At 37.3% G+C, this 23,619-nt stretch overlaps 1 protein-coding gene across 2 annotated transcripts in view; it reads left to right on the top strand.

The window, feature by feature from the left end:
• The window catches only part of TM9SF3 (transmembrane 9 superfamily member 3), a 73,422-nt gene that overhangs the window by 13,216 nt on the left and 36,587 nt on the right, over positions 1–23,619 (top strand). For both annotated transcript variants that reach the window (XM_029245415.1, XM_029245416.1), the window contains exons 3-8: positions 2,609–2,731; positions 5,103–5,263; positions 6,270–6,347; positions 12,050–12,181; positions 14,003–14,169; positions 21,419–21,513. In XM_029245415.1, the coding sequence (XP_029101248.1) occupies positions 2,609–2,731; positions 5,103–5,263; positions 6,270–6,347; positions 12,050–12,181; positions 14,003–14,169; positions 21,419–21,513 (756 nt within the window). The remainder of the gene's footprint in view (positions 1–2,608; positions 2,732–5,102; positions 5,264–6,269; positions 6,348–12,049; positions 12,182–14,002; positions 14,170–21,418; positions 21,514–23,619) is intronic.

Raw genomic sequence — 23,619 nt, 5'->3', positions numbered from 1 at the left:
TCAGGATTCATAGGTGTGTATCTCCTGTGAGAAGGGTATGCCCTATTGTAATTTTAAAGTAGTGATTTGTGGTAATAGATTTTCGGATTGTTTTCCAGTCATGTAGAATGCTGAGTGGTGATTTGGTATACTCAGGCACTTACATTCGTTATCTTCAAAGCGGCTCCCTCCTGAGAGAAGTGCTTTTTCACTTGAGCAACCAGGCTCTTTAATTATTTGTGATGTTTGTATTTACTTACATGCCTGCAAGAGGAATTTCATTAAAATATGACCAACCCAGGCCCTTATTATAGCCTTCCATAATGATGTTTTCTCTTTTACCACAACATTTCTTTTCTAGGTTTTGTATTAGTGAAAGATATTCTTCAAGACTTCTTTGTCAATCTTTCTGAGATACTCAGCTCAAAAATTTCATTTGTTTATATTGGCATTTTGTCCTTACACACAGACACACACACCATTCACACACAGATGCATGTATATGTGCATACTCTGATGTACTTAGTGACTTCCTTTGCCAAATAAATGGAAAATTATGCTCTTAAAATTTGTTAAAATATTTTATTTGTTTAATGCCTGCTCTGTGCAGCGTACTGAAACAGGCATAGCTGGGGCCAAAAAGGTTATGATCAGTTATAGACATAGCTCTCAAGACCTAATGGTCTTTTTGAGGAGCTAAGATACTGGTGTGAGGTTGTGCACGGTGTAGGCCTAGGTGCCATAGGAGATATGGAGAGAAAGCCATGGGACTTCAGTGAAGGGGGCAGGCTGTGTGGTGAGAGGAGTGAGGGTTGGGGAATCAGGGATTACTCTGGGGGACAGGGTAAGGCATGGGAAAGATTTTAGGATGGACATGTGAGGTGGGATTTACTGCACAAACAACAAATCCGGCGGCCAAGGGAGCACAGGGTGTGTGGGAACTGCAGGTGGCTGAGTCTGGTTAGAGTATTGGGAGATAGGATGGTGGAGAGTGGGGAAAGAGAGTTGAACTAAAGTTCAGACTGTAAGGAATCTTTTAAAAGCTTTATATACGGGTAAATGTCATATTGCATATCTCAGAACTTCATACAGGAAACTGCTGTATTATTAATGACAGTTATCAGTGAATGTCTGATTGTGACAGCAAGGAATTTGGTGGCTTCGCAGAGGTAGCTGTGAGTCCTCCCACGCCACTGTGGCCATTTGTTGCTGCTCAACCTGGACCTTCCTTTGGTTCTTGCTCTCTCCTCTGTAGCTATAATTTCCTGTTGCCAGTTCTCCTAGCTCCTGCTGTAGGCATCCTTTGTAGTAATCTCTCTCTTAACTCTCCCTGCCGTCTCCTCTGCTCAGCCTCAGTTTTTGCCATTATGAAAACCCTAAATTTCTTGCTGCCTAAAAATGGCCTGGGTAGAAAGAAAATATGTGTGGAAGCCATTGTTGTTGGATACAAAGCAGTTTTCTTCTCCCACTGGGATAGAGAATTTCCCTGTCCCTCTTTCATGGAACTTCAGTGTTTCCTGCCATCTTTGGTTTTGTAGTTTTGGGGTGTCCACTCTGGGCTGAGCAATAATAAGATATTCTCTCTGTTGAGAACTGGGGAAACATGGTGGTGGTGTCTGGAGTTATACGTCAGATTGTTATTTCTCATAGAAACAACATTATAGATGGCTATTAATTATAGTTTGGCTGCAATTTATATTTAAGTTGTTTTAATGAACATTTGGGAAATTAACATTGTTTCTTGGAGGAAGTTGTATTTCATGTTCTAAATAACCAGTATTATAGTACAGGAGGACTTACGCATCTGTGCTTTTTGTTGTTGTTGTTAAGATTGATTTCTCTTTTTTTTTTCCTAGTTGCTTAAGTAACATACAAAAACAGTTCAGTCCTTTTGATGGACATCTAGAGTGCTTTTCAGATTTTGCTTTGTTTTATTTAGAAACTAATGATCCTAAGCACATTTTTGAAAGGTTTATAAGTTAGAGACCATCTGAATATTATTTTCAGATAGGAGTATTTTTAAAAGCAGTCAAGAGTGGAAATGACTCATCTCCAGGGAACTTTTGGGTAATTTATAAACAGTGATGCCTGCTAGATAGAGGTTTGCCTTTTAATCTTCCGAATTATGAAGAGTCACTGGGATTCCTCATAGAATCTGTGGCCTCCAGTGACTTGCACTTCCAAGAATGTTCAAATGAATATTTATCTCAGAGATCTCATAGCTAGAAATTGTTAGCTCTATTTAAGATCATATTCTTGAGTTTTTGTATAAAGTGAAAACTTTCCTATGTGTTTTAAGCTTTTTCATTTCTGTTTTTAAATCAGTTTATTCATTTTAAAGTTACTTTGTAAATATTCTGTATAATTTTCTTTATATAAGAGATGCATTCTTCACTTAGTAAGATAATCTTTGAAAGTAAAGATGATTAAAATTCTTTTATTGTGAGCAACCTTAAACATACACAAAAAAGGAAAGAATTGTATACTGAATCCATATATATATATATCACCGAGATTCAACTATTACGAGTAGAAATTTTAACTTCAGGAAGTGCTGGCTTTGTGTGTTATTCTTCCGGTAACTATTTTGAAAGTGAGTGTACTGATTTGCAATTTTTATTTTATGCAGATGATGTGATGCCAGCCACTTACTGTGAAATTGACTTAGATAAAGAAAAGAGAGATGCATTTGTGTATGCTATCAAAAATCACTACTGGTACCAGATGTACATAGATGACTTACCAATATGGGGTAAGTATTGTATGTTATTTTCAAAGTTTGGGGAATATTTGCATAGTAGGCAAGATTTATGTAATGACTATTCAGGTGATTGTACACTGAATCAATAAATGTGTTTTCACTGTTTTCCACAGAATGATTTTAACATCAATTTTATGGTTTCCTGTTACTTGAAGGGTTTTTGACATTGTCAAACTTTACATGAAAATCCCTGAAAATATAACTTTTACACAGTGTAACTTTTCATATTCAAGAGGTCAAAAGGTGCTTTGAACAATCCGAAATATTCCCCCTCCCTCCATTTTTCTCACATCTTATTTTGACTTATTTTATCAAATAACAATCAAAGGGACTGAATAGGATTTTAAAGTTATATTCTGGCTTTCTCTCATGTGGGACTGTGGTAGTATGGTTTTTAGATATAATAGTCTCCTGAATGACTTGTTTTGCTAGTTCCTATGTTATTTTCCAAAAGTCTATTATGTTTAAAATTTTAAAAACTTTTTTATGTTTTATGTTTTATGTCCTTGTTCATCTGTGTTAATGGAGAGGAACAATGCTGTAGTTAATACCAACTTATTCATAATCCAAACATTGTTTGTGCTGGGCTTGATTAAATTACTTAATATGCAAAGCAAAGCCAGCTATCACAGCCAGCATGTTTGATCACATTTTTCTCTTAATGGCTTGTTGTTGTTTTCGTTTTTTGGTCTTTGGACACTTGTTCTTATATATAATAATATATAATTAATATTCTAATTCTTAAAGTTATTAGCAGACTACTATATTCATGAACAGCAAACTGAAAGACTGAACATATCAGCCCAGAGTTTAATATGGTACTAAGATGGAATTTATAAGAAAGTTAATATCAAGATATAATTGTATGCATCGTCATTACTGTGTTACATGTTAATTAGGTATAAATAGTAAGCGTTTCATGTAAATGACTGTAATTAGTATAACAGACATTTCTGTGATTGGCTCTGAGGGTAGTAGGAAGATATGCTGAATATTCGCTGAAGACTTCTGAGCCTGTAGTTTTAGGAGAACCCACATTAATCTGGGTTTTCTCTTTTTTTGGTGAGAGAGCAGGTCTTTTGCATTGCTTACGGGTTTCATGTCTAGAACCTTAGGTTTTTTCCGTCATTTCTGTGGGCCTCCATAAGCAACATGGCAGCTGTGCTTTCCTGTCTTAACATAAATCTTTTTTAGCTCTGGGTTTCTGCCATGTTTAGGACAGATACTTTTGGATGTCCTAGAATGTCTGAACCATGGGAAACCCTGTCAGAAAAAAATCTTTATCTGGTTTTCTTGGGATAAAGGTTTCAGAGTCTTTTAAATGTCATTTAGAGAGAATAGTTTCCTGTTTGGTATAATTATGTCTCCACCCTCAGAGTTTTCACAGTAGATAGGTAAATAAACTTTGGTGAAATTAAAATTAGAAGGATTTTATTATCCCTCTACAACCTCAAACAAAGTGAAACTGTATTCCTTGAGCTTGTACGAATTAGAACAACTTTGGTTAATAAGCAAATAATTCTTAATAAGAAATGATCATTTTTTTCCCGCTAATGCTTTTCATGAGTTGCACTGACCGTAGAGGGAAGGCCCAAGGAGTAACTTTTAGAGCCTAAGGCGCTAATGAATATATAGACTTGGGTAGGGAACATTGGATAAATAGCTGACAGTATAAGGGCACAAGAGATAGATCCTCAGGTACCATCTACTCCCTTGTTTGAGTCTTCTCCTCAGTATCCCAAATTGTGATCAAAATGATCATTTTAACTTTTGCCTCATTACCATTTATTTTCAACTCTCCTTTCATTTTGTTGACTTCCCAGGGATAAGTCCAGTGCTTGAGGTATAAAGGGGAGGCGTTTTAAGTTTTGGTACCCACTATACACATATGTGCAGCTTATTAGGAATGGGTTGATCATAGGTTATTAGAGAAAGTACTGGACTAGACCTCTGGAGACCTTGGTTTTAATTTTAGTTTGACCACGAAACTGAGAACCTTGCCAGATAGTGATATAGTGCTCCTGAAATTTTGAGATACTAAGGAATATAAACTACACAGTCATGATTATTACAATGAAGGTGATACTAATGACAGAGCATGAACTTTGAGGATCAAATTAGTGATAGGTTATGCTGAGCTGTGCATCACTTTTTTTTTACCATGGTGTGAAAATAGTTTTGTGTTTGCCAAGTAGTTAACAAAGAGAAGTCCAGCCGGTACCTTTTCATTGTTCTAACCATGAGGAATAATGGTAGTATTGCTTTTTTATAAAAATGTTTTTTAATGAGCTTTTAGCTTCTAATGTATTTTAAATACTAAGTGATATTACATACCTTGTGTGAAGTGTTATTTCTTTTGAAGGTATTGTTGGTGAAGCAGATGAAAATGGGGAAGATTACTATCTTTGGACCTATAAAAAACTTGAAATAGGTTTTAATGGAAATCGAATTGTTGATGTTAATCTAACTAGTGAAGGAAAAGTGAAACTGGTTCCCAATACTAAAATCCAGATGTCATATTCGGTAAGTATTAAAATAATTGTATACAGGAAGCAGTGTTTGTCACTTAATATCAACAATTAAGTATGTTTTACAACTTTAGTAATTGAAATTGTAGCTTGAAATGGTATGCAACAGAATATTATTAATGTATGTAAGTAAGCCTCCTAAAAGCAGGGAGGTTTACTTCCGGTCTGTAGTATTAGATACCTGTTATGCATTGGCAGGACCTACCATTTGCTTCAGCAAACTTTACCATTATAACTGGGCAGTTAGCTAACCCAGCCATGTGTTTTCATGGTTACTTTTTAGATTACATTACTCCTTGTTTCTCTTTCCTTTTTACTGTTGAAGATTAAGAGATGATGCCATGTTGAAAATTTCTGGATGAGTATAGTTTACCATATTTTGCTTTATCAGGTGGAATAAGATACTCCTGCAGAGTAAGAGCTTGTCAGAGCCCCTTGCAACTGTCAAGTTAATTCTGTTCTGTTAGGATTAAAAGTAGTGGAAAGAAGAGAAATCCGACGTAGGTAGCCTCTCTTTTCAGTAGTTTTTTTCCAGGTAACTGGAATGAATCCATTGCTGGTAGACAGTTTTGAAAGTTTTTCAAGCTTTGGGCATATGTACCTAGGGCAAATAATATTTGCATAACCGTACTTATAAAGAAACATCATTGTAATAAAACTAATGCAATCTAAAGTCAAAGATGTACAGATTCTTATTTTATTTGGTCTCTTTAATTGAGTTGTTATCACATTTATGAGGTCAGAGAATGTAAGTCAGCAACAGTTAATAGTCCTTGAAAACTGAAATGATCCCTCTAAGTCATAAGTTTTGTTAATACACAGAGAGGAAAGTTGGCTGGTTTTTTTAATCATGTATTTCAACTTCTCAAATTGGTAGTAACTTTCTACTATTTCTCTAGTATCTTATTCTAAGTGTGTAAATCTTTTCAAATTTTGCTCAGAGTTTTTATCAGATTATTGTTTACTGGCTTTGATTTTCAAATGAAGAAAATTTTTTTCAGGTAAAATGGAAAAAGTCAGATGTAAAATTTGAAGATCGATTTGACAAATACCTTGATCCATCCTTTTTTCAACACAGGGTAGGTAAATTGTGTATTTTAAGACGTTCAGTATGTGCTTCAATCAGTTAAACAATGAGCATCTGCTACGTATAGGGCACTGTGCTAGGGTTGTGGATCTCAGAGATTTAACGAAGGCTGATTTCAGATGTGAGCTCAGAGTCCTAAGAGTGATAGAGAGTTTTAGAGGAGCAGTCAAAAGCTCCCTTCATCATGCCTGGGTTAAACCAATGAAAAGATACACACGGAAGAATACAGCATATGGGAAGCCAAGATACCACTTTTATTGCTAATGAGGCTAATACTGGAGAATGTGGCTGTAACTATGGTCAAGTGGGCTTCTTAATATTGAAACTCAGAATTGGAGAAACTTACTACACTCAGACAGTGCTGGACTGTTTCAAGTTTTCCTACCTGGGCGCCTGTGTGTGTAAAAATTACAGTGTGGAGAAACAGGGCAGAATGTATGCATCCTCTAGGGAGGAATGAATACAAGAGTGGAGTGATACCAGGAGTTTCTGCCAGGGGAAATCCTTCCACATGCAAAGAAACACCAAGAATGGAAAGATGCCTCCCACCCCCCCACCTGCAGGTATACACTGGATCTCAGATCCTTAGTCTAGTGGCATTGCTGCTGGTTTTGTACAGATAGCTTTGGTTATTTTTAGCAAAAAACAGATTTTATTTTGGTGGTTCAACTCCTTCAAGGGTGGACCTGAAAAAACTACAAGGTATAAGGGGATATATCCATTCTTCTGACTTTCTTCCTGACTTGCCTCTTCTATCTTTTGGACCTGAAATCCTGAAGTTTACTAGTCACCAATTTTTGAGATGGCTTATAAGGTTTTTTTGTCTCAGAGTTATATCATTGCAGCCAGTTTCCACCTTTAGACTCCACCAGAACCTGTTACTACTTCTAATCTTCCATGGGGTCCTAGGAGAAAAAAATGAAGCTGTTTGAGGTTTAGCCCCTACTGAAAGATTTAGTGCGCTACTCCTGGAGCTATGATTCCCTCCCCCACCCTCCCAGGGCTTTTCCTCAGATTCAGCGCTCAGGCAGTCCTGAACATGGTAGTCCATTTAAAGGTATAGGCACAAATAACTTCAACTTTAAGTAGCATTTGAGAATACGAGGGCTTCCAACTGACATTCCCTACCAGAACACCTAGGTCTACTTGCTTCTAGTCTCATGGGGTAGTGACAACTTGATGGAAAGGCTGCCTTTTGGCATTTTCACTAGTAGAACTGTATACCATATATATATATATATTTTTTTTTCTACCATATATATTCTTAAACCAAATATTAGTCGAGCACTTGCTGTGTGTCAGGCACTGTACTCAGTAAGTGGAATACATTAGAGAATGAATGTCAAAGATCCATGCCCTCTTGGAGCTTACATACTAGTGGGGAAGACATGCATTAAACATAATAACTAAAATGTATAGTATGTTGAAAAATGTGTACATGGAAAAATAAAAAAGAGCAGTTGGGTAAGAGTGCCGTGGATAGAGCAAGTTGTAGTTTTGAGTATGGAGGGCAGGGTAAGCCTCTGAGATGGACTTTTGAGCAGAAGCTTGAAGGAGTTGAAGGAAATAAGGAATGTGGCCATCTGGAGAAAGAGTATTCCAGGCAGAAGGACCACCATGGAAAGGCCTGTTAGGTGGGAACATGCTTGGTGTGCTAGAGGAATAGCAAGGAGGCCCATATGGCTGGAGCAGAGCAAGGGGACGAGAAGTAGGAGATGAAGTCAGAGAGGCAGCAGGAGCCAGATCATCCATGGCTGCTTTAAGGACTTGGAGTGCAAAGGGGGCAGGATAGTGTTTTCAGCAGGGTAATGGCAGATCTGACCTCTTTTTAAAAAGGGTCTTTCAGGTTGTGATGTTGAAAATGGGTGGTGTGGGAAACGGGGAGTAGCAGGGTTACCACTGGAGAGGCTGTCGCATTAATGCAGATAAGAAGTAAATGTGGCTCAGACCAAGGCATAGCAGTGGAGGTGGCGAGAAGACGCCAGATTGTGAACGTATTTTGAAGGTAGAGCCAGCAAGATTTCCTGATGGATAGAAAGATAAAGAAAGTTTGAGAAAGACTCCACATTTTGGCCTGAGCATCTATCAGAGTGGAACTGCTGTCAGTGGGGTGGAAAAGCTGTATTTGGAGAGTTGGAGGGGAAGAGCAGAGTACAGTTTGGGACATGGTGGTTTTGAAGTGTCTGTAAGATATCCAGAGATAATGACCAGCTAGTTGGATATATCAATCTGGAGTTCAAAAGAGAGGCCTACAAATTTTGTAGCCATTGGCATATAAATAGTATTTAAAGCTGCGAGACTGAGTGCAATACCAAGGAAGAGTATGTACAGATAGAAGAGGACTAAGGACTGAGCCCTGGGAGCAGTAGTATAAGTTCAGGGAGAAAAGGAGAAACAGCTAAGGGCCCTGAGGAGATATTGGTAAGGTATGGGGTGAAAAAAAGATTGTATGGTATCTTGGAAGCCAAGAGAGGAAAGTTTGTCACAGAGGATAGAAAGATTAGTTCTGAATTGCTGCTGATGGGTCAGGTAAGATGAGTACTGAAAGTACCTGTTGATTCACCTGGGGTCATCACTGAACTTGACAAAGAGCAGGTTTGGTGTAGTGGTGGGGCAAAATCTCAACAGAGCTGGTCTAAGAGAGAATGGGAGGAGAGGAATTGGAGGCAGCAAGTTTGCTACTAAAGGGAGTGCAGAAATGGTGTAGTAGCCAGTAGGAAATATGGAATCAGGAACGGGGTGGGGGTTTGTTTTTGGGTTTTTTGTTTTTTTTTTGGAAATGTAAGAAAAATATGTTTGTTATGTTGATGGGGTTCAGTAGAGAGTACAAAACTGATGATTCAGGAGATTGGGGAGAATTACTGAAGCATTTTCCTTGAGTAGGCAGGAGTAGATGGGATCTACTGTGTAAGAGTTGGGATTGTTTCTAATACAGTGGCTACAAACATAGACTTAGGAGCCCCAGCTGGATACAGACTCTGTCTCTGCCATTTACTGTAACTGTGGTCAGATGACTCAGTTGTTTAGCTTCTTTTCAGTAGTGAAGCAGGGGTTATACTTCCTTGCAGAGTTGTTGTGAAATTCCATTTGACAGTGCATATAAAGCACCTGGTTCAGTGTTTCCAGAGCAGGTGCTCAGGAAGAGGCAGCCCTGGTGGTATAGTTAGTTAATCTCCAGTGTTCTAACATTTATGACAAACCTGGGGTGCTGCTTTCGGATTAGCAACACTAGGGGTGCTGGAGTCAGCAGTTCGTAGGGTTAGTAACCCCTCTGTGACATCTCATTTCTTTATTGTTTTAAAGAAATATTTCCCTTGGTTAATAACTTCAGAATCATGCAACATTTTATTTTGGGGATAAAGGAATATTATAAAATGTCAGGTTAGTACATTAGTACTAACTAATTAGTAGTACATTATAATCGGTATTAGTTTAATGTTTGTATATTAGATTAGAAGATAGAGAGCTTTGCTAGAAAGTTTTGCATTTTGGGAAGTATCTTTCTTATTACTAAGTAGTAACTATATAAACCTTTTTCTCTCCAAAAATTTGATAAATTGACTGAAAAGAGATGAGTTTTATATATATGTGTGTGTGTATATATATATATATATATATATATATATATATGTAAATTTTTTTCTCTCTTGTCCTTTTCTGGGTCATTAATTTCCCAGATTAGAAACAAAATCAAACCTTTGGAAAAGCCTATTATTATAGACTGCATTTATAAATTTTAAGTGATACTTTTGTGATAAACTTAAATTTATACAACCCTTTTTGGTAAATATTTCAAAATATAATGCATTCATTATTTCCTTTATAATTTCAATAGGTATTTAATAAATAAATTGTTGAATGAAGGAAGAAATGACCTTATGAAGAGGCAGAGGCAGTTGACTGCCCCTTGTTTTTCAGGGGAAGCCATAGTTTATCAGTTGCCTGAAGCCTCAGGGTGGTAACAGCCAGTACTGCTTTTCACTCTAGTGCACATGCTCAGCATGTTAGCCCAAGTTAAAATCTAATTAAAATCCTAATTGTACAGAACAGTACCTCCTTCATGTTAAATATTCTATGTATCTGTAGAAGTTTAGAGCAGGAGAATATCTGTGAATAATTAAAATATGTGTATGAGAGGTTTTATGGAGGAGAGGGGTTTTGAGTTGGGTTTTAAATTGTAGATAGAATTTACAAAGCTAGATAGAAGTGGGTCCCATGTGAGAAGAAATTCTGAGAAGGATACAGAGGTGGAAGTGAATAAGCTGTACTTTTGGGTCATTGAGGAATGGTACGCCTGATCGGAATATAAGATACAGTGGAAAGAAAGGTTGGCTAGTTAAGCTGAGGTGGCCATCTTACAAGGGGTACAGAATATTAGGGAAGATAGTTTAGGTTTGTTATGTGAGAAAATAGGGAATGTCACTGTAAGTTTTAGAAAAGAGAAGTGATAACATGAACATGATGTTTCAAAAAGATTTGCTGGATAAGCTTTTGTCGGATAAATTGAAAGGAAGGAGAAAGACCAAACATAAAGGTCGTCAACTAGGAGGCCATTAGAACTATCAGGTATGAGGTGATGGCATGGAAATAGAGAGGAAGGGAAAAATAAATGAAATTGAGAGAGAAGAGAAATTTTGGAACTATCCATAAGGAAATTTTGGGAATTAAAATATAAAGGAATTGTTGGACAGTGCCACAGACAGTTGAAGTCAGCTGTGCTGAATCTGGACATAATTTTGTGACAAATGTGTGGGTAAAATCAAAGTCAAGAGCCTTGGGGGCATTGAGAAACTATGGGGTACCTCAGAGTTCTCTGTACCATGGATAGCTGCTTTGGAGAGGAGTGCATGATGGTGGCGGCAGGGTGGAGAGGATGAACTGGAAGCAAGTGAAGCAGGTCATTCAGGAAGGTGGCCTAAGTTCATGGTGGGCAGCTATGATGGTTTAGTCTTATAATTCTTTTTTTGCGGTACGTGGGCCTCTCACTGTTGTGGCCTCTCTCGTTGCGGAGCACGGGTGCTGGACGTGCAGGCTCAGCGGCCATGGCTCACGGGCCCAGCCACTCCGCGGCATGTGGGATCTTCCCAGACAGGGGCATGAACCCGTGTCCCCTGTATCGGCAGGCGGACTCTCAACCACTGCGCCACCAGGGAAGCCCTAGTCTTATAATTTTAAAGACGTTTTCAGGTAGTTGCTTAGTTAGAGGGAAGGGAACTAATATTTATTATTTACTGCTCTGTGCCAGACACGGTGCCATACAGTTTATACGTGTATTAAACCGTACAAATCACTTACGATATAGTATTATTTCCTTCATTTTTGATGTAGGAAAACTGGGGTCAGGGCCTGTGTTAAAATTCAGACCTGTTTGACTCCAAAACCCATGCTCTTTCTCTCTAATGCTGAATAGCATATTCTGTGTGGCCAAATTGTATTTTATTTATACAATAAATTTGATTGTGATAATCCGTGTAAACAGTATCATACTTTTAATGCATCTAAAGCTTACTGGAAAGAAAGCCAATCCCTTTGATTACTCTTTCCCAGTATATCTTAGTTTTGGATTTTTATGTAAAAGTTTTTAGAAGACTTTTGTGGGGTTTTTTTGCATTAACATCCCATTGTCCTCATGAAACCCATGAATTTTGTAACTGGTATTTCAAGTAAGTAATATTTTATTTTCTGTTATTTTAGATTCACTGGTTTTCAATATTCAACTCCTTCATGATGGTTATCTTCTTGGTGGGCTTAGTTTCAATGATTTTAATGAGAACTTTAAGAAAAGATTATGCCCGGTACAGTAAAGAAGAAGAAATGGACGACATGGTAAGCAAACATTTTACACTGTATTTATAAAATAATTTAACTTAGTGTTATTGAATATTGGAAGCAAGTCCATAATCCTGAGGTCAGATGAGCTTTAGAATTCAGAATTTTCAGGTTTTAGAAAGGTAGAAAGCTCCCTGAGGGGTCTCTAATTGAATATTTTAATGTTTTTACATGCCCTGATTACATGTCCTATAATCAAATATATTAATGTGTTTTCAGCAAAACATATGACTGTTCACCCTAAGTGGGATAAATAAACAGTATAAATAACCTCTTGTTAGTTCGCTCCAAGATTTGCCACCATATAAGGATATGTCAAACTTGTGAGGCAGACTTTTCATTTTTCAGAGCTTTTGATTTCAGAATTGCAGCTAGGAGGTCGTAGACTTGTATTGGTATCTTTCTAATGCTGTTAAGTATTGCATAAAATTAAGGGAGTAGGTGGAAGGATTGATTTACATTTAGTTTAATAGGTTCAAAGGGGAGGGTTGTTTCTAAATTATTTTTACTAAATTGTTGAACAGTGTCGTAAATGAGCAAAAGTGGTGTTTCTTTGTTTTTAATTTTTTTGGCTGCACTGTGTGGCTTGCAGGATCTTAGTTCTTGACCAGGGATTGAACCCGTGCCCTCAGCAGTGAAAGCTTGGAGTCCTAACCACTGGACTGCCAAGGAATGTTAATGGCTATTCTTTTTTTTTTCTAATTGAAGTGTGGTTAATTTACAATGTTGTGTTGGTTTCAAGCGTACAGCAGAGTGATTCAGTTGTTAATGGCTGGTCTGTGTAGATATGCTCCACCATTAAATAAGTTTGGAAAACAGTTAAACAAATTAAAATTTTAATATGCTCATGTGTATTGTGAAGTATCAGAGGGTAGATGAAATATTTGGTGCCTCTCAAACATAGCTGACCAGGACCCCCCCACCCCCCACCAAGGCCAAAAAAACCACAAAGATTATCTTGAGGGACTGATATTTCTTAAGAAACAGTGTTTTGGATATTTGCTTACTTGGGTTGAAAAGGCAAAATTGAATCCTTTTTAAAAAATGCTATAGACAGTTAAATGATATTTAACTATTTGATATATTCCCTGTGTATTTTCTTAGGCTCCAGGCTATAAGGGAGATTTCTGCATTGCTAGGGCATCTAGTACTGGTTTTTTGTCTTTTTTTTTTTTTTTTTTTTTTTTTTGCGGTATGCGGGCCTCTCACTGCTGTGGCCTCTCCTGCCGTGGAGCACAGGCTCTGGGCGCGCAGGCCCAGTGGCCATGGCCCATGGGCTCAGCCGCTCCGCGGCATGTGGGATCCTCCCAGACCGGGGCGCAAACCTGCGCCCCCCGCATCGGCCAGCGGACTCCCAACCACTGCGCCACCAGGGAAGCCCTCTAGTACTGGTTTTAATCTTCTTCAGTTTTGCTCTCCACCTGGCCCCCACTCATATGTGAGCCTTAGTCATGACGTAAAGGTCAAGAGTAGTGTCTGAAAGTAACATTCAGAGAGCCATTGGGCTTTTCTCCCAGTTTGACCATTTCTTTTTGCACCTAGACTTCTTTTTCCATTCTTTGAGGTTCTCTGAGTACAACCAGGATCCATCTTCCTGAGCCTCAGTAATATTACAGCACTTTAACATTATAAGTTATTAAGGCAGAAATTATTTTAAATTTGAACAAATGTCTTTTCTTGGTATTTTGAAACCCTTTTAATACCTTTAAGTTTGTAGTGAGGGAACTTACGACTGTAATTGTAAATTTTTACCTATTTTATGTATTTTAATTTCATTCTGAATTATTTTCTTTTCTCTCAACATATATATGTATATAGGATAGAGACCTAGGAGATGAGTATGGATGGAAGCAGGTGCATGGAGATGTATTTAGACCATCAAGTCACCCGCTGATATTTTCCTCTCTCATTGGTTCTGGATGTCAGATATTTGCTGTGTCTCTCATTGTTATTATTGTTGCAATGATAGAAGATTTGTATACAGAGTAAGTTCATGTGCTTAACTTTATTACTTTTTTGTTGTTCTTGAATAGTTTTAATAATTGGAACCTTTAAGTCAATCATAATTAAATACTTGCTGATTTCAATTATCTTAGAATTTAAATAGCCTAAATATCATTATTGCAAATAAATAATGAGCAGTATTCTTTAGCTGTAAGTATATTTTTCTGTTATATCCTAAAATTATTAACCTTACTGAACATTTTGGTTGGTTATAAAGGTTATATTCCATTAGAGGTATGAGCAGAATTAGTTACAAATCAGAGTTGTTTGACAAAGCGAATAGGCACTTTTTTGAAATCGGAAGATCCAATTAGATCTTTATAAGAAACGCACAAGGATTACACATTTACTGAGTTAGTACTTCACATCTGCCTCCAAAACTTGTAGACTCTACAGACAGAAGAAAGCATTGTAAATAACAGTAAAAAGAGTGGTGGAAAAGGCACATGAGTTTAGAAAAATAATTGAATGACTTCTTATCCTATCTTTACATGGTTTTCTGGTACATTTTTTCTTTGAAAACAGAACCAGTTGCAAGAAATTCTTTTTTTTGATAAATTCATTTATTTTTGGATGCGTTGGGTCTTTGTTGCTGCACGCGGCTTTCTCTAGTTGCAGCGAGTGGGGGCTACCCTTCATTGCGGTGCGTGGGCTTCTCACTGCAGTGGCTTCTCTTGTTGCAGAGCATGGACTCTAGGCACGTGGGCTTCAGTAGTTGTGGCAGACGGGCTCAGTAGTTGTGGCTCGCAGGCTCTAGAGTACAGGCTCAGTAGTTGTGGTGCATGGGCTTAACTGCTCCGTGACATGTGAGATCTTCCCAGACCAGGGCTCGAACCCGTGCCCCCTGCATTGGCAGGTGGATTCTTAACCACTGCACCACCAGAGAAGTCCTGCAAGAAATTCTTGATGTGAGGCCTTTGGATCATAAGAAAAGGTTGTACATTCACCAAGATCTCAAGTCCCTATTTAGTAGCACTATAACCTTGTGCTCAGAGAACCATGACCTCAGCAAAGCAAACATGCTCTGAGCCTGGGGTATAGACACCACCCCATTAAGTCCTCAGTCAGAATGACACTTGTCCCCAGTTACATCTCGTACCTCTGTTTCAGTTCATGATGCCTTCTTGCTTAAATATGCTTGGCATTTGGTGGACAAGCAGTAATTGTTTTGCTGAAAGCATGGCTCTTTAGTTGTATATTAAATATTTAACTATATTAACTTGCTGTTTTTTCCACTGGACAGTAAGCTCCTTGAGAGCAAGGACTGGGTCTTATCTTTGCATTCTGAGAGTACCTCAAGAACTTCGTATATGCAAGGTACTCAATCAGTGCTTGTTGAACTGCAGTGAATGTGTATTAATCAACAAAGTTATTTCTCTGTAGTTTCTGTCATATTTCTTTAATATAACCTTTGTAATTTATTTACCGCATGAACCTTAAAATAATTGGCCAAAACCTAAACTTCAGTGTTCTGGTAGGTAGTTCTTATTTTAGGATATAATATATTTCAAATGAAATCCCAAATTCAAGAAAAGCATTTCAAATCTTTCAAGAAGTCATGCTTTACATTAAATACTGGATTAACTGCATCACTACGGAATTGACACTGACTGTATACTCACAGTCTTTTTTTTTCTTGAATTTTATTTATTTTTTATACAGCATGTTCTTATTAGTTACCCATTTTATACATATTAGTGTGTATATGTTAATCCCAGTCTCCCAGTTCAGCCCACCACCATCACCACCCCCCGCCACTTTCCCCCCTTGGTGTCCAGAAGTTTGTTCTCTACATCTGTGTCTCTATTTCTGCCCTGCAAACTGGTTCATCTGTGCCATTTTTCTAGGTTCCACATATATGTGTTAATATACGATATTTGTTGTTCTCTTTCTGACTTACTTCACTCTGTATGACAGTCTCTAGATCCATCCATGTCTCTACGAATGACCCCATTTTGTTCCTTTTTGTGGCTGAGTAATATTCCATTGTATATATGTACCACATCTTCTTTATCAATTCGTCTGTGAATGGGCATTTAGGTTGCTTCCATGACCTGGCTATTGTAAATAGTGCTGCAGTGAACATTGGGGTAGTAATTCGTTTTGAATTACGGTTTTCTCTGGGTATATGCCCAGTAGTGGGATTGCTGGGTCATATGGTATTTCTATTTTTAGTTTTTTAAGGAGCCACCATACTGTTCTCCATAGTGGCTGTATCAATTTACATTCCCACCAACAGTGTAGGAGGGTTCCCTTTTCTCCACACCCTCTCCAGCATTTGTTGTTTGTAGATTTTCTGATGATGCCCATTCTAACTGGTGTGAGGTGATACCTCATTGTAGTTTTGATTTGCATTTCTCTAATAATTAGTGATGTTGAGCAGCTTTTCATGTGCTTCTTGGCCATCTGTATGTCTTCTTTGGAGTAGTCACAGTCTTATAAGTTAGTAGTGGGTAACCTCTCCTAGAATCCAAGTTTTTGCTTTGTTCCTTCTGAAACGTTAGGGTTACAGCGTTGGCAATTCATTTTTTAATTCCAAAGCTGTTCTGCTTATAGACCTTCAGCTTTTAGAAATAAGAAACCGCATCTAATAGATGGTATTAGTAGGCAAGTCATGCATTGTTATTTTAGCCTGTCATTATTATTGATAGTTGTTCTACGTAGAGCTTATTTGAAGTGAACATACTTAATCATTTACATGGTAAGTACTACAGCTGTATTATTATGATATCAGTATTATTATGATATGATATCAGTATTATTATTATATCAAAATGACTAACATTATTGAGGTTCCGTGTTAGGAGCTTTATGCTCATTAGCTCATTTAATCCTCACGTCAGCCCCGTAAAGGGACTATTTTTGTCTGCATCCCACAGATGAGAAGAGTAAAGCTCAGGGAGGTTAAGTAATTTGAGTAAGATCACATAGCTATTAGTAAAGGGTGTTAGTAAGCTGGGATTTGAACCTAGGCACTCTTACTCTAGAACGTGTCTCTTAATTTTCTGGACTGTAGAAATGAAGATAGAGATAGTAAAAATACAAAGCGGTGAGAAAATGAAAAACTTGCACATAAAATTTGTAAGACTCACTCCAGAGTAGGAATCTAAAGGATTCTAGAGGATAAAAAGCAGATAATGTAACATGTGAAAATTACTTTGCTCAATGATGGTCATAGCAATCAGGGAAGAAGAAAATATTTAGATAGGTAGAGGATCAACATCAATGCAGGGATGCAGGTTAGTGTGATATTAGCCCTTGAGAAGGCATATGGTGTTTGAGAAGGTATGGGTGAGTCTGGTAGAATGCAGCTGCTGTGCTGAAACTTGCTTTGCAGTGGTGAGATGGCACGTGTAGGTGAAGCGGCTACTTAGATATCACCCTCTTCCCCTGACCCCCAGTCCTGGAGAGATGAACAAGAAGGACAGTTCCCCACTTCAGCAGATTTTTTCAGTGTAGATGAAAATGGTCTATTTTGGGTGTAAAATACCCACAAAATATTTATGAACAAAGAGGTGCAAGGGTATGTCTGATTTTTAAAACTGTAACTTATATACTCACACTTCCCTTTAGTGGAAATGTCTCTGGGGACTACAAACTTAACCCGCTGGTAGTCATTGTGGACTCTCAGTCACATGAGCGTTTTTGAACTCTCTGTCAGTGGTCACACACCCAGTTATAAACAGAATGGATCAATTTGTTAATGATAGTCTGGAAGAAATAAGTTAGTACCTGCAGTGTTTAATTGGATACTTGAAAAAACAAATCTGGTTTTAATTATTTATTTATTTATTTATTTATTTATTTAATCTTTAACATCTTTACTGGAGTATAGTTGCTTTACAATGGTGTGTTAGTTTCTGCTTTATAACATAGTGATTCAGCTATACATATATCCCCATATCTCCTCCCTCTTGCGTCTCCCTTCCACCTTCCCTATCCCACCCTTCTAGGTGGTCACAAAGCTCCGAGCTTATCTCCCTGTGCTATGTGGCTGCTTCCCACTAACTATTTTACATTTGGTAATATATATAAGTCCATGCCACTCTCTCACTTCATCCCAGCTTACCCTTCCCCGTCCGTGTGTCCTCAAGTCCACTCTCTACGTCTGCATCTTTATTCCTGTCCTGCCCCTAGTTTCTTCAGAACCATTTTTTTTTAAGAGTCCATATATATGTGTTAGCATATGGTATTTATTTTTCTTCTTCTCATTTACTTCACTCTGTATGACAGTCTCTGGGTCCATCCACCTCACTACAAATAACTCAATTTCGTTTCTTTTTATGACTGAGTAATATTCCATTGTATATATGTGCCACATCTTCTTTATCCATTCATCTGTCGGTGGACACTTAAGTTGCTTCCATGTCCTGGCTATTGTAAATAGAGCTGCAATGAACACTGTGGTACATGACTCTTTCTGAATTACGGTTTTCTCAGGGTATATGCCCAGTAGTGGGGTTGCTGGGTCATATGGTAGTTCTGTTTTTAGTCTTTTAAGGAACCTCCATACTGTTCTCCATAGTGGCTATATCAATTTACATTCCCACCAACAGTACAGGAGGGTTCCCTTTTCTCCACACCCTCTACAGCATTTATTGTTTGTAGATTTTTTGATGATGGCCATTGTGACTGGTGTAAGGTGATACCTCATTGTAATTTTGATTTACATTTTTCTAATGGTTAGTGATGTTGAGCATTCTTTCATGTGTTTGTTGGCAATCTGTATATTTTCTCTGGAGAAATGTCTACTTAGGTCTTCTGCCCATTTTTGGATTGGGTTGTTTGTTTTTTTGATACTGAGCTGCATGAGCTGTTTATAAATTTTGGAGATTAATCCTTTGTCAGTTGCTTCATTTGCAAATATTTTCTCCCATTCTGAGGGTTGTCTTTTCGTCTTGTTTATGATTTCCTTTGCTGTACAAAAGCTTTTAAGTTTCATTAGGTCCCATTTGTTTATTTTTGTTTTTATTGCCATTACTCTAGGAGGTGGATCAAAAAAGATCTTGCTGTGATTTATGTCAAAGAGTGTTCTTCCTGTGTTTTCCTCTAAGAGTTTTATAGTGTCCAGTCTTACATTTAGGTCTCAAATCCATTTTGAGTTTATTTTTGTGTATGGTGTTAGTGAGTGTTCTAATTTCATTCTTTTACATGTAGCTGTCCAGTTTTCCCAGTACCACTTATTGAAGAGACTGTCTTTTCTCCATTGTATATCCTTGCCTCCTTTGTCATAGATTAGTTGACCATAGGTGCGTGGATTTATCTCTGGGCTTTCTATCCTGTTCCATTGAGCTATATTTCTGTTTTTGTGCCAGTACCATATTGTCTTGATGACTGTAGCTTTGTAGTATAGTCTGAAGTCTGGGAGCCTGATTCCTCCAGCTCCGTTTTTCTTTCTCAAGATTGCTTTGGCTATTCGGGGTTTTTTGTGTTTCCATACAAATTGTGAACTTTTTTGTTCTAGTTCCGGGGAAAATGCCATTGGTAGTTTGATAGGGATTGCATTGAATCTGTAGATTGCTTTGGGTAATATAGTCATTTTCACAATGTTGATTCTTCCAATCCAAGAACATGGTATATCTCTCCATCTATTTGTATCATCTTTAATTTCTTTCATCAGTGTCTAATAGTTTTCTGCATACAGCTCTTTTGTCTCCTTAGGTAGGTTTATTCCTAGGTATTTTATTCTTTTTGTTGCAATGGCAAATGGGAGTGTTTCCTTAATTTCTCTTTCAGAGTTTTCATCCTTATTGTATAGGAGTGCAGGAGATTTCTGTGTGTTAATTTTGTATCCTGCTTCTTTACCAAATTCATTGATTAGCTCTGGTAGTTTTCTGGTAGCATCTTTAGGATTCTCTATGTATAGTATCATGTCATCTGCAAACGGTGACAACCTTACTTCTTCTTTTCTGATTTGGATTCCTTTTATTTCTTTTTCTTCTCTGATTGCTGTGGCTAAAACTTCCAAAACTATGTTGAATAACAGCGGTGAGAGTGGACAGCCTTGTCTTGTTCCTGATCTTAGAGGAAATGGTTTCAGTTTTTCATCATTGAGAATGATGTTGGCTGTGGGCAAATCTGGTTTTTAAACTGATTGATTTTGAGAGACCCACAGTCTTCTAGACATGGGAATGACAGACTTTTATATTATGCGACACTTGTATTTAGCTATATATTGGTGTAATTAAACATTGCAGTGTTTTAACTTATGTATCTTCTTTAAGAAGTGGAACATAATTGTTTGAACGGAAGAGTGGTACATGTTTCAAGACTGTATGATTCCTTTGTAGGTGGACAATGGAATGGAATAATAATTATTATCCAGAAGGTGGTTAATTTTTGAAAGTTGTGTATCCTTCCAGTGCACACATTAGTGTGATACTCTTGTAAATTCTATTTAAAATAGTATTCTTTATCTCAAACTGACAAGGTTATATTTTCTGTCTATAGTCTTTTACCTTCCTAGTTGTGGTGAGTTTCAGAAATGATCTTTATTTGTAGTGAGTTAAGTACATTTCTTTATTATGGCAAATGATACTGTCATTTTATCATTTTAATATTTCTGTTTGCAATTAGGCATTTAAAATATTTTGTCCAGTTTTATTTAATAGGGGAGTTGGTCTGAATTGCTTAGATATTATTGGAAGAGGAGGTTAGAAATTGTTGATCTGAGTTAATGTTGATTTGTGGACCTGTGGATTTTAAAAAACGTTTTTAACAGTGTAAAGGAAACTAAATAGGAAAAGTCTCAGTATTATACCATTTAAAGTAATAGCAATAATATAGGTTATAGTACTTCCATTTTATTTCTATCAGCAGGCAAGAATCTCCAGCAGTTAAATTATAAAGAGGAGTATTCTAATTATTTTTCTTAACAGATGAATATCCTTTTCCATATGATGTGATTGGTTCACAGGGTTGCAAAACAGTTTTAGTGCCAGCTTCTAATATGTTTGCCAAAGAAATGTGAAATATTTGTTTAGAATATTATGAAATTTAACTTCAAATTTAAAAAGAATGAGGATCAGTCTGTTATTATTTAAATGCAATTTTAACTAGAAATTCTTTCACTAGGCGACCTTTTGAGGTCCTTTGTAGTCCAGAAGGATACTTTTGTGTTCCTGCTAAATTTATTTTTGAAATTAAACTAATGTTAATGTGATAGACTATATGATATTTTCTTTAAATCGTTGGTTTTAGTTTATCATATGTGTTGTTTTGTCTTTTTAGGAGGGGGTCAATGCTCAGTACAGCCATATTTGTCTATGCTGCTACATCTCCAGTGAATGGTTATTTTGGAGGAAGTCTGTATGCTAGACAAGGAGGTAATTGATGAGTTACTGCTTTGTATTTTTAATTATAGATGTTAATATTACACTGTGAGGTATATGGAATTTAAAATGTGCAGTACAGCCATTGTAAAGTCCTTTGTTATCCCATTTCACATAATCTCCACCATACCTATTATATGTTCTAATTTGCTTTTATGGAATCCTTGCATTTTATTTCCTAAAATTATGAATAATGAATAGATTTCTCCATTGTCCACTGTGAATTAGCCCTGAGGAACATGTAGGAGAGAGTGTATTTAAGTTATTGATACTATTTTGCTTTCAGGTGCCTAGTTCCCTAGTAGTGCTCCATGGGATGTTTCCACATAGAATATATAGCTTCATAGCCGAATGTAAAGGCATGTTTCATGGTTTATGGATAAATGTCTGGACAGTGAAGGAGCATAGGAAGGAAATCTGTTTACTTCTGTTGACTCTTAAATACTTATCAAAGGACATGCACAAAGATTTTCTGTCACAATCTTTTGCTAAGAGAGCTTCATCTTGAATACCCCCTTGCTTCTTTACTATCGTGACCTGGAAATGACGGGGTATACATGGATGATATGAGGACACCACTCCTTGGTGTTTCTTTCTGTGATGGCATTCAGGGTTTTTAAGTTCCTTTTTTTCCCCTGTAATTGTTTGGAGTCAGAAACGTGCTAAAAGTAGTAGATTAGCATATTTTAGTTTATGAATGACGGGTTGTTGAAAGACATTAAAATTATATTCCTAAGGATAGAGATTTCTTAATGTGATTTTCCCAGCCCATCCTAAGCAGTGTCGTCATTAGGGAATCCTGCCTTCTTTTAGTAGACTAGACATATCGTCTGTAGGAGCTCAGAGCATTAAAATTCCCTCAGGATATCCTGGTTTACCATGGTTTTTTAAAAAAATTGGTCCTACCAGACTTAATGTGGTGTATACCTTCAGCAGAGATAGTTCTCTGGATTGCCTGAGGGAGTATCATTGCAGATTCCTGACTATTTTAGTTAGCTGTTCAGTTTCTCTGTTCTATGTCTAGATATGGGAAATGAGTCTTAGCACACAGGTCTACCATCCTGAGGAAATAAGGATGCCTAAGGTAACTCCTACTTTGAATTTAACCTGAAAACTAGTTAGGCTAAGAATTGTACAGTTTATGACCTCCAAAAAAGTCTCCACAGCAGAAACAGATTACTCAAAACAGGAAATTTATTCATCCTTGGACATAAATTTGCTTTTAGTCCAATTGCAAGTTAAGAACACCCAACCAAACTTTACTATACTTATTCTTGAAAGTTGACAGAGTTCAGACCTAAGCCTAGGAGTATCAGATCTTACCAGGAATAATCTAAAGGTTATTTTCTGATTGACAGTGCCCTGAGGAGGTCTGATCATGTCCTGATATTTTGTCTGAGCGATCCCTAAAACCAGGCGAATATAGAGGTCAGCCCAGAGTATCAAGGATTCTTCAGGTTATCTCAGGATCTGAACTACAGTGGAGCTCAAAGACTTCATACTGTCCTCAGTGCACTGGATAGTGCTCCAGACCCAATTTAAAGACCAGAGTCTCCAAGGGTGTTGGGGAACAGTAGGAAGCACAATGCAGATGCCTGGGCCACTGATTGTACCCAGTGGAACGTACGTGGGATTCTTTTTGACTGTTGGAGGGAAAGGGAGAAAGAGAGAGTTGAATATAGCTGAACATAGAATTTATTAACCCGTGTCTGAATCTGAGAAGATAATGGAAAGTGCAAGAAAAGAGAATGCTAGGAAAGAGTTGGAATTTAATAAGAGAAATAATCATTTTAATTAGTTCTTACCCTTTTTGCTTTGTTCAAATGCTGAGTATTAGTTTAGAAAGGAGGGGTTCTTGAAACGTACCTGAGAAAGAAATTAAATAGAGGCAAAAGTTCAGAATCAAGGAGTTTTTCTGCAAGAATGTCAAGATCTGGGGTAGTAATTCTTATGAGACAGATGTTTGAAAAGAACTTTATATAGAAGAAAATAAAAATTAGGATATTGCTTGTTTTTCCTGTAGCACTTTCTGTTTGGGTCCTGTTGCTTATGGTTGTGGGGCTGAACTTTAATAGTGATCCCATGTTAAATCTTTACATT

The sequence above is a fragment of the Monodon monoceros genome, unplaced genomic scaffold (genome assembly GCF_005190385.1).
Source record: "Monodon monoceros isolate NGI ecotype Baffin Bay Population unplaced genomic scaffold, NGI_Narwhal_1 Super_Scaffold_4, whole genome shotgun sequence".
Lineage (NCBI taxonomy): Eukaryota > Metazoa > Chordata > Mammalia > Artiodactyla > Monodontidae > Monodon > Monodon monoceros.
This window is presented reverse-complemented; position numbering and strand designations above follow the sequence as displayed.